The sequence below is a fragment of the Perca flavescens genome, chromosome 15, assembly GCF_004354835.1.
Source record: "Perca flavescens isolate YP-PL-M2 chromosome 15, PFLA_1.0, whole genome shotgun sequence".
In the NCBI taxonomy this organism is placed as follows: Eukaryota; Metazoa; Chordata; class Actinopteri; order Perciformes; family Percidae; genus Perca; species Perca flavescens.
Window position 1 is genome coordinate 8,737,083 of NC_041345.1, and position 12,077 is coordinate 8,749,159.

A 12,077-nucleotide genomic window follows, 5' to 3' on the forward strand; every position below is an offset into this window, starting at 1 on the left:
CCTGCAGGAGAAGGACTGGAATGGATAGGGAGCGGATACTCTACTTCAAGCAGAAACACTTATGCCAGCAGTGTGCAGGGCCGTGTAGAAATCAGTAGAGATGACAGCAACAGCATGGTGTATCTGAGACTGTCCAACTTAAAGCCAGAGGACTCTGCTGTGTATTACTGTGCCAGAGTAACACACTGGTTAAAGGAAGCAGAGAGGCTTGACAAAAACCAAATTATTTCCCAAGAACCTACAGGTGGCAGTAGAAGATAAGACGTCAGATGATACTAAGGAGAATATGACAGTGTCTCTAAGCACACATACACAAATTCATGACCACAATGGAAGCAACAGCTGATGTTGTGGTTTGTGACTTCCTGTTTTTTAGTGTTATTTTTATTTCATTTTAATAGTTTATTTAGATAGGGACAGTGCATATTAATGGACATCAGTACAAGTACACAATGTAGATATGCTAGAGTTAGCAAAGCTAATTTTCATCTATTGCACATAGGCAGATACATAAAATTAAAAACATGAAAACAGTAACAAGCATGCAACACCCTCATAGTTTGAGAGGCAAGACAAACACTAACAACAGTCAAGACAAAATACAACAGAACATACATTGTTACACATAGTGAAACGTGTGAGGCAGTTAAAAGTTAAAAGTGAGTGCAGCTTTGGTTTTCTAAAAGCCAGAATTTTAAACGAGTTTTAAAATTGATGTATGTGGGACGGTCCCTTATTGTGGAGGGAAGGCTATTCCAATATTTATTTCCCTTTACTCACAAAACAGTGTGTCCAAAAGTGGTGCGCCTAAAAGATATTACACAGTCCCGCTTGGTGGAGGCCCTTGTACTACCACCACTCTCAAATCTTTGAAAGAAATCATTCAGTGGGGGGCGGGGCACGATGATGTACAGCCCAAAACGGGCATACTTAAAAAAAATGTAATTCTCAAAACTATATAGTTTGTTTTCCCAGTATGCTACAGTGATTAAATGATATGGCTTTTTGTTAGAATTGAAATTTGCTTTTCTACAAAAAAAATTGTAATAATGTTCCTTTTTTTGATTTTGAACAGCAGGGGTTGAGAATATATTTGGACATTTATGAATGATATATCCAGAATATGGATGGCCAGCAAATGCTGCTGAGCAAAGTATATAAATACATCTAATCTGAGTCTAAATAAATCTATCTTCCTTATTGAGAAAATCATAATCACTATGTAAAGTTATGATTTCTTTCCCCCCAGATATGTGTTGTGTTTCTCTTATAGGAGGAGGAGTCAATGCAAATCTCTGATCTCTTCCATCTCTACATATGTCTTGCAGAGTGAAGGACAGACACTAAATCACTGACATACACACTGTAGACTGGACAGAGACAACTGGCTTTAACAATGATCAGACCTGATTATTTGGTTGTTTTTCTCATCCTGTCATTTAACTGGGCAGGTAAGAACAATAGATGTTTTTCTGACAAACCTCCTGGTACAAATACAACATGGCTGCATTACAGTAACTAATGAGCTGTTTAAATATCTGTAGGTACTGAGGGTCAAACACTGACTGAGTCTGAATCAGTGGTTAACAGACCTGGAGAATCCCACAGAGTGACCTGCACATATTCTGGGTTTGGTGGTAATATTGATAATGCTTGGATCAGACAGGCTGCTGGAAAAGGACTGGAATGGATCGCTTACATCAGCAGAAGCAGCAACATCTCCTACTCTCAGTCAGTCCAAGGCCGGTTTACCGTCTCCAGAGACAACAGCAGACAGCAGGTGTATCTGCAGATGAACAGTCTGAAGACTGAAGATTCTGCTGTTTATTATTGTGCTCGAGAGCCACAGTGACACAGGAAGGATCAACGCTGTACAAAAACTCAACATGTCAAAACAAGTCAAATCTTTGATTTCTTCTGTTCTCATTCACAGAGTAAGCTTTAGTTCAACATCAATTACTGCAGACAATCTAAAATGTGTTTGTCAGAGAACCAATTTCCACAATTCCACCACTACCCCTAGTCTTGTCAAGAGAACCATCTGGAAGGGCTTTGAAACTGAACTTGCCATTCAAAACTCTTTTCTTTATCCATTTCTGCTCAAGGCTTGTTTCTGCTAGCCACCCACAACATTACTGTGCATCACTTCCTGGTTTCCCAAAACTAAAGAGCGTCCCGAGGCCCAAATCACAAAACATGCATGCATTAATCCTACATCAAAAACAACTAGTGGTGTTAAAAACATTTGCGTTAACTCTTTATTATGGCGTTAATTTTGACAGCCCTAGTTTAAATACTTGGAGGTTTCAATCACTGATACATCATTGTCTGTTCTCCCACAAGACAGACTGAATTAGACTTTTAGAAATCTTTTAACATTAATTTACCTGATTTAAGTGATTATGTAGAAATACAGCTGAATTTTCTTCAAAAGTTGAATTTTCTGCTCTGAATTTTGTTAGTTTAAAAATCGATGTTTGGTCTAATAATATTGTACATAAGCTTTATTCACATGAAAAACAGCAATTTGATCAAAAATAATTTTAGGAGACATGAGATGTTGTTTACCTATCTAAAGCCAACAAGATGATTTACCTACTACATGAACTGAAATCAATGTTTTGACTGAAATTATTAATAATAACTTTTATTTAAGAACTGTCACATTATTTCATTATTTGTACTTTGCATTGGACAAAAGTGAGAGTAAATGAACACATTCAAATGTTACAAAGTGGCTTAAAGTAAAAACAAATTAAAATAAAGGATTAGGTAACATCAGGTTAAAAATGTGAAACAAAGTCAAAATGGTAAGAGATATGGTGAGATGATTTGTGAAAACACAAAATACAGTTAGGAGAAAGTCAGAAAAGGAGGAGTCAATGCAAAACTCTATTCTAGTTTCATCAAAGAAAATTATAGATTCCAGTCCAGATGTTTCCTCCCTGTGAGGAGGAGTCGATGCAAAACTCAGATATCTTCACCTCTACTTATCTGAGTGCAGAGAGGAGGACAGAGAACAGTGGACACACAGTTTAACATGATGGACTATAGGACAGGACTGCTGCTTTTAACTCTCTGCTGGGCAGGTGAAGATTTTCACTGCTCTCGATTTGACATTCCCATTTGTATTACTGACATATTTCACACAAAGATTTTCTCTGATCTGTGTACCAAGGTAATGTATGACATGCTTATCGTTTTTGGATTGTAGGTGTTGATGGTCAGACTCTGACAGAATCTGAACCAGCGATTAAAAGACCTGGAGAATCCCACAGATTGACCTGTACAACATCTGGATTGTCATTCAGTAGCAGATGGATGGCCTGGATCAGACAGGCTCCTGGAAAAGGAGTGGAGTGGATTGCTGCTATCACTCATACTAGTAGCAGCACCTACTACTCTCAGTCAGTCCAAGGCCGGTTTACCGTCTCCAGAGACAACAGCAGAGAGCAGCTGTATCTGCAGATGAACAGTCTGAAGACTGAAGACTCTGCTGTTTATTATTGTGCTCGAGAGCCACAGTGACTGGAGTTGGTTGAGCAGCTGTACAAAATCCAACAGTATTCTTACTGGGCTGATGAAGCCAAATAATGAAGGTGTTATATTAATGTAATATTTATATCATATATTTTATACATTATATTTTTAATATTACAAATTTTTTCCCCCTAAATTTTACATTAAATATCATGTTTAGATAACAAATTAACCATTGTCTCTTCATTATATAATGTCCCATTATCCTGAGAAATATTATTACTGAACATTAAACACACAAAAACACAATAAAGATCACTTGTTGGTAATAACATCACAACGAACTGGTTGCTTAAAGTAAACTACCTCAACTCCTGCAGTAAGAAACATTTCTTGTCTTTCCTCATCCTCCCTGGGCTGATAAACTCTGCACTGTCTCACATGACTGATGTCCTCAGGTCAAGTTATTCAAAATGAGACAACACAGACATCTGAGTATGATTGTTGTATGACTGGCTTATTTTTGCCCCAATGCCAGTGGCGTCCTCAATGACCCTCAGTAGCTCAAAGCTCTATTGAAAATAAAGTATAAATCGATAAATTCTTCTTGGACATGTTGTCTCTGGGTACATAAAGCGGCTAAAGAAAGATTTCAGACAAATTAGGAGGCAGCAGGTACAATTTGTATAGAGAAAACAACCTGTTATGGACTCCACTCCCATGACCCCTTATGGATGTTTACTCCAGTCCTTTTCCAGGAGCCTGTCTGATCCAGGCCATATAGTAGCTACTGAATGACAATCCAGATGTTGTACAGGTCAATCTGTGAGATTCTCCAGGTCTTTTAATCGCTGGTTCAGATTCTGTCAGAGTCTGACCATCAACACCTGTCAAGAGGATAAAAAACATCAAGTGAAATAAGATGATGACACTAAATAAAAGCTATGTCAAATTAAGACAATTGAAAATCTTCACCTGCCCAGCAGAGAGTTAAAAGCAGCAGTCCTGTCCTATAGTCCATCATGTTAAACTGTGTGTCCACTGTTCTCTGTCCTCTTCTCTGCACTCAGATAAGTAGAGGTGAAGATATCTGAGTTTTGCATTAACTCCTCCTTTTTTTGCTTTATCCTAAGTGTATTATGTGTTTTCAAATCACCTCACCGTATCTCTTACCATTTTGACTTTGTTTCACATCTTTAACCTGATGTTACTAATCCTTATTTTTTGTTACTGTAAGTCACTTTGTAACATTTGCATGTGTTTATTTATTTATCAGATTTGTCAAATGCAAAGTACAAATAGTGGAATAATAATAAAATTATCATTCAAAAATTTGCTTAAGTTCATGTAGTAGATAAATCATCTTGTCGACTTGAGATAAGTAAACAACATCTCGTTTCCTAAAGTAATTTTTGACAAAATTGCTGTTTTCTTTGTGAATAAAGCTTAAGTACAATGTTATTAGATCACACTTTTTAAACTAGTAAAATTCAGAGTAAAACATTCAACTTCTGAGGAAAATTCAGCTGCATTCATTTATAATTACTTAAATAAGGTTAATGTTAAACACTTTCTAAAAGTCTAATTCAGTCTATCTTGTAGGAGTACAGATGACGTATCAGTGATTGAAACCTCCAAGTATTTAAACTAGGGCTGTCAAAGTTAATGCAAATGCTTTTTACGCCATTAGTTGTTTTGACATAAGATTACTGCACACGTATATTGTGATTTGGGCTTCTGGATCCTCTTTAGTTTTGGGAAACCAGGAAGTGATGCACAGTAATGTTGTGGGTGGCTAGCAGAAACAACCCTTGAACAGAAATGGATAAAGAAAAGAGTTTTGAATGGCAGGTTCAGTTTCAAAGCCCTTCCAGATGGTTCTCTTGACAAGACTAGGGGTAGTGGTGGAATTGTGGAACCTGGTTGTCTGAAATACATATTTTAGATTTTTACTGTAAGATTGAGCTGGTGTTGAAACCATTAGTGGTCTGAGGGCTCCTCCTCTGGTGGCTTCATGTTACAAGTGTTCAGGCTCTGAGGGGTTTTTGTTCAGGTCTACTGATGAGTCACTGGGAGAGTCTTAATTCGATACTGAACTTGTTCTTCAGTGAATCTTTGTAGTTTGGTGGATGCAACACCACCGTGTACAATCACTCCAGTCCTTTCCCTGCATGCTGTCTGATCCAAGCTGTGTAGTAGCTGCTACCTGCATTTATTTTTTTCATATATTTGGTTGCTGACTGTATTTGGTGCAAACATCAATACATTGACAGCAGCCACAATCATGTGAATAGTAATATATTTTGCAACTTTTAATAAAAGACTTGTAATGGTTTCAGTGTTTGCAGATGTTTAAAGAAACAGACATACAGAGAAACTTGGAGCCTTTTAGAGGAAAACAGCTGCTCAGGAACTGAAACGTGACAAAATGCAAAAAAACTAAATCCTTTAACGAAGATGAAAACTATTGTAGTTCATCCATTTACAAGTTACTCTTCTGTAATAAACAACATATTTTATCTTCACATGTGTGTGGTTATGTCAGAAATAAAATCATATATCAAATATCAAATATCAACAATCATACTCAAATGTCTGTGTTGTCTCACTTTGAATGACTTGACCTGAGGACATCAGTCATGTGAGACAGTGCAGAGTTTATCAGCCCAGGGAGGATGAGGAAAGACAAGAAATGTTTCTTACTGCAGGAGTTGAAGTAGTTTCATTTAACCCTTGTATTATGTTGAAAAAAAATTACATTGATGATGTTACGGGTCAAAATGACCCAAACAGTATACACTCAAAACTAACTTTTTTTCCTCATCACAAACATTTTTTCCCCCAAAACTGTGTTTAGTAAAAATATTCCCGGTATACACTTTCCGGTATATGTCCGGTATACACTTGCATATTTCATGCATAGCTAGATTTGGCATCCTAGGATGCCCATATTTTGATGCCATACTTGGCAGGCTTGTTGGGCATGTAAGGGACAGGACCCCTTGAATGGAACAAGGTGTTCATCTACAGTGACATGGGGACCAGGATTGTACAAGACAGGTACAATTTTGACCCATTTATCCCATACATCTCTGATCTCAGCTAGTTTGTGTCTTTCACGTCGACCAGCTCTAGTGTTGTGGAACACCCAAGCTTTCGTATGAATTGACTCCAAAGACATTGTTGTTAGAAATATTGGCCTTCCACTCTCGTCATTCCACAGACTGGCAGTTGCTTCTCCCTTTGACTTGTACACTCCAGCTAATACTATTCAATTTAATTCAATTAAATTTCATTTATAGTATCAAATCATAACAAGAGTTATCTCGAGACACTTTACAGATAGAGTAGGTCTAGACCACACTATAAATTCCAAAACCCCAACAATTACAGTAATTCCCCCAAGAGCAAGCATTATCAGTGGGTGTTGCGTTCATTCCAATCCACTCCAGTCCTTTCCCTGCAGGCTGTCTGATCCAAGCTGTGTAGTAGCTGCTGAGAGAATAAGAGACCTGACAGGTGATGGTCAGACGTTGACCTGGCTGCACAGTCACAGAGGCTGGCTGGGTCAACTGTTCAGACTTCACACCTGTTAAAAAAGTAAATGTTTTGTAACAAATGATCAAGTTATACTGCAAAAGAAGAACTGTTGACTTTAACAAATCCAGAGAGACTCACATCCAGCTGCCAACAGCAACAGCAGAGCTCCAGAGAACAAGTAAATAGTAATATTAAAAAATATAATGTAATGTATAAAATATATGATATAAATATTACATTCATATATCATCTTCATTATTAGGCTTCATCAGCCAAGTAAGAATACTGTAGGATTTTGTACAGCTGCTCAACCAACTCCAGTCACTGTGGCTCTCGAGCACAATAATAAACAGCAGAATCTTCAGTCTTCAGACTGTTCATCTGCAGATACAGCTGCTTTCTGTTGTTGTCTCTGGAGATGGTAAACCGGCCTTGGACTGACTGAGAGTAGTATTTGCTACTACCACCAGCATCAGCAGCAACCCATTCCAGTCCTTTTCCAGCAGCCTGTCTGATCCAGGCCAACCAGTAGCCATTAACGTCCAACCCAGAGGCTGTACAGGTCAATCTGTGGGATTCTCCAGGTCTTTTAATCGCTGGTTCAGATTCAGTCAGAGTCTGACCATCAACACCTGTCAAGAGGATGAAAAACATTGTATGAAAAAAAAAAAAAATATATATATATATATATATAGATTAAGATCAGTGAAAGTCTTCACCTGCCCAGCAGAGAGTTAAAAGCAGCAGTCCTGTCCTATAGTCCATCATGTTAAACTGTGTGTCCACTGTTCTCTGTCCTCCTCTCTGCACTCAGATAAGTAAAGGTGAAGATGTCTGAGTTTTGCATCGACTCCTCCTCACAGGGAGGAAACATCTGGACTGGAGATATTTAATGAAACTGAGTCAGAGTCAACCCTCCAAGTCAGCTGTTTTGACCTTTGTCTGACATAATTTGTGTAAAATGTTTATTAATATGAACACCACAACCACAGTTATTATATTAATAGACAAATTAGATCTGACACATTACAGTAACATACAAGGTTAATTCAAACTTGTTGAATAATAATTAATCTTGTTTTCAAGGCTCTGTTTCAATTACTTTATTGTCATTTCTCCATTTAATACCATTATAACATCATGGCTTTTACCTATGAATATTACTTTTGTTATTTAGTTTTACAGTAGATAATGCTTTGACCGTTGAAAGAACTCTGTCTATTACTGTGAGGTATGTCACATCATGATGAAAAGAAATAAGTACTTGTACAGTAAAATGTTATTGAAATCTAATGTGGATATATCAAAGTGCTTAGGTGGTAAAAAACTCAGACACTTTAGATCACATTGCTGTTTGTTGTCTGTGGAGGTTTTTGTGCAGCTGCTCCACTGTCTTCAGTCACTGTGTCTCTTCGAGCACAGAAGTAAACAGCAGAATCTGCTGCTGTCAGGCTCTGGACCTCGAGGTACTGAGTGCTGCTGGGAACATCTTCAGTCATGATGAAACGGCTTTGAAAGGAGCTGCCATAGCTAGCAGAGTTTGAACCTGCATTCATCCTCCCAATCCACTCCAGAGCTTCTCCTGGTCTCTGTCGTATCCAGTGAATATAGTAGCTTGTCATGCTATAACCAGATATGATACATGACATCTTCACTGTCTCTCCAGGTCTTTTCACCTCAGAGGGAGACTGGTCATGTTTGATCTCACTCCAAACTCCTGTAAGTTGATAAAAAAGTGATTATCATCTAACAGACTTGTAAATCACAGGTTGGATATTCACTAAGGAAGTATTTCAGAATTGATTTTCTCACCATGAATAGTAACTACAAATAATAAACTCCAGATAACGGTATTTTCCATTCTGTGAGCAACTCTGTAGTTCAGTGCTTTCTGATCTGAGTGTTTCAGAAAGATATTAAACTGCCCCGGTGTTCTGGCACAAGTTGCTGATGGTGGGTTTATAAAAGAGGAAGAGTTTGCATAGACCTCCCTCTACAGGTTTAAAATGGGAACATGTCACGCAGATACATTTCCATAAGTAGAGTATCTCTAAAACTGCAGAGGAAACTGTGAAATATCAAAGTCCTGAAAACTAATTTCTGGACTTATAGAAAATAATGGGTCTTTAACCCCAGGTTTAGCAGTTTAGAGCTTCTTTCATATTGGCCAAATTCCAGAAGGGAAATGTCATCCTATTTGTGAAGAGATGTATAGCTGCTGTTAAAATGTAGTTATCAGATGTTATTTTCTATCACATTGCATTGAACAGGAAACATGTCCCCATCTTTTCTAGGCATCATAATACACAAAAATATACTACTATGAAAATGTGTTATATGCATCTTGTATTGAGAGAAAATCAACTTTCTCTAAGTCTCTTTTATTATTGATATTGATATCTCCTGCAGTGGAAATCAAATGAGATCGTCACTGATACATTAAAATTCTCAACTTTCCCTCCATCTACCAGTAACAATAAATGCCTCTACCATTCAGGGAACTCCGTAAACATACACTCACACAAAGAGAAGGGGGAATCTCTGACAAACACACTTTGTTAATGAAAATATTTTTTTCTTTGGTTTGAATAATTAACATCACACTGGAGTTGGCTAAAGACCAGTGATTTAGTTATTTATGAAGTTATGGTTTAAATTTTTAAATAATATTATGGAAGAGAAACTGACTTTAAGGACTCATTTATACTGTAGTTAGATCACAACCTTTAAGAAGTTGTGAGCTGAATTTATTCCATCACTTGAAGATTATACATATAATGACGTATCATTGATTGTAATTTCAAGGTATTTAAATTAATGAAAACTGTGGATGTTAAATTAAATTTAGAACCATTTATAAAAATCTAAAGAGATGTTTCTCTCTTTACTGTAACAGTGAGCTGGTGTTGAAACCATTAGTGGTCTGAGGGCTCCTCCTCTGGTGGCTTCATGTTACAAGTGTTCAGGCTCTGAGGGGTTTTTGTTCAGGTCTACTGATGGTTTGTGTCACTGTGGCTCTCTGGCACAGTAATACACAGCAGTGTCTTCAGGCTGCACATTCTGTCCATTTAGAGTCACTGTGTTACTGGAAGAGTCCAAGTTTACACTGAACTTGTTCTTCAGTGAATCTTTGACGTTTGTATCTCTACTAATCCACTCCAGTCCTTTCCCTGCAGGCTGTCTGATCCAAGCTGTGTAGTCGCTATCAAGAGAATAAGAGACCTGACAGGTGATGGTCAGACGTTGACCTGGCTGCACAGTCACAGAGGCTGGCTGGGTCAACTGTTCACACTTCACACCTGTTAAAGACAAACATGTTGTGTGATAAATGATCAAGTTATCATGAAAAAGAAGAACTGTTGACTTTAACAAATCCAGAGAGACTCACATCCAGCTGCCAACAGCAGCAGCAGAGCTCCAGAGAACATGGTTTATGTTGAAACTGATGAGATGTGAACTTCTGATCCTCTTTAACCTCCACTGACAGTCTCATGTGAAGTCTTTATAACTGGGTCACCAGGAAGATTTCTGAGTTTGCATAGATTCAAACATATGGCATGTGATTGTGGGTTGGTCTGGAGCTATAAAGAAAAAGGGCCCTTCCACTGCGTTCAGCTTTAATTAGTGTTATTATTATTACGATTATAATGAGTATTATGAATAGTTTTATTATGATTATTATTATTTACCAAATAAAAACACCTCAGTGTCTTAAGAAAAGCTGCTGTGGTTCAGCTTGGACTCTGGAATAAACTTATGATTGTTTTTTTGGTAAACTCTGCTGCTCTTTTTTATTAAAGAATTTAAGAAATATCTGGAGCTGATTATTAATCTTTCAATGTCCTTTTTAATTTTTGTTGCACCAATTGTCAAGGCCTTGATTACAAATTAATATGCATTACAAAACAAAACATACCTGTTTATATATATTTTATTAAGTTTGGTAATGATATAACTTACTCAAAGTCCTGGGATTATAATAAACATTTCAACCAGTTTAAATAAGGCATTTCTTTTTTTCTATGAATTGTTTTATTTATATCGACATTTATGTATATCGAAGTTTCATTTATATCGAATTGTTCATTTATATTGAAATAATTTTTTTTTGAGGGATGCTAGTGAATAATTAAGGTTTCTATTAATGTCCTTAAAATGTGTATTATATTAGTAGAAGTTTTGATCATAGTTAATGAAAACACATTACCAAAGATCAGTAATCCATTACATGTAAAAAAAATACTATTTCATTTAATGTTATCAGTTGTGGTGGAAAATAGAGGAAGTAGTTTTTGTATGACTCTCCTATTATCATCTCTCACTGTGTATACTTTGGCACAGTAATAGACTGCTGTGTCCTCGGTCTTCAGACTGTTCATCTGCAGATAGACTTTACTGCTGGAGTCATCTCTGGAGATGGTGAATCTCCCCTGGATTGACTGGGAATTTGGTTGTAGTTAGCTCCTCCTACATTACAATCTGCTTTTAAAGTCAAATACATGGCTATTTTGCAGTGGCTGGTTGAAGACCTGGATTTATTTTTTTGACTTTTTAAAGGTTTCTGTTTTCAAATTGTGACTGTTTGAACCAGATATACAGATAAACTTGGAGCATACAGAGGAAATTAATCACTTAGTAACTGAAACCTGTCTGACAATATATACAAAAATAATTGCTAACGTGCAGAGGAAAAATAAGTAGCAGAGGAAAAATAACTAGCTCACCCAGTGGGAGCGTTCGCCCAATGAGTCCTGCCGCAGCGCAGGGTTTGGGTCTGACCTGCTGCCCTTTGCTGCGTGTCATTCCTCATCTCTCTCCCCATTTCATATGTATCCACATTCTAATAAAGGGAAAAGCCTCAAAATATAATCTTAAAAAAAAAGTATAAAACAGTTAAGTGAGGCTACAGCTTAGAAAAAGTTTGAACGTCCATTTATTTTTCATCAATATGCAGTACTCAGTGCATAGTTATTTTAACCCCAACTCCAAACTCCTGCTAACTGAAAGAAGTACAATACTCTCAGCTTATACAACTGGCAAAACCATTTCAATACACA

The 12,077-nt window shown here is 37.2% G+C and overlaps 1 long non-coding RNA gene and 3 gene segments (V, D, J or C); 1 reads left to right on the forward strand and 3 right to left on the reverse strand.

Moving 5' to 3' along the window:
• Nucleotides 1-526, reverse strand: part of LOC114569375 (Ig heavy chain V region MPC 11-like) — a 4,918-nt gene extending 4,392 nt beyond the window's left edge. Inside the window, 2 exon segments of the V gene segment in view lie at nucleotides 243-296; nucleotides 511-526. Coding sequence covers nucleotides 243-296; nucleotides 511-526 — 70 coding nt within the window.
• A 2,422-nt stretch (nucleotides 527-2,948) lies between these two features.
• Nucleotides 2,949-3,528, forward strand: LOC114569376 (immunoglobulin heavy variable 3-23-like). The segment is given in 2 exon segments: nucleotides 2,949-3,089; nucleotides 3,215-3,528. Coding segments are annotated over 2 exon segments (363 nt in total).
• A 3,430-nt stretch (nucleotides 3,529-6,958) lies between these two features.
• LOC114569184 (uncharacterized) lies at nucleotides 6,959-10,493 on the reverse strand. Its single transcript, XR_003694380.1, has 3 exons — nucleotides 10,409-10,493; nucleotides 10,243-10,319; nucleotides 6,959-6,992 (listed from the first exon to the last, which is right to left on the reverse strand). It is a non-coding gene; the product is annotated as an uncharacterized LOC114569184 (long non-coding RNA).
• Nucleotides 7,323-7,828, reverse strand: LOC114569149 (immunoglobulin heavy variable 3-7-like). The segment is given in 2 exon segments: nucleotides 7,323-7,652; nucleotides 7,740-7,828. Coding segments are annotated over 2 exon segments (360 nt in total).
• Nucleotides 10,494-12,077: the final 1,584 nt, after the last annotated feature.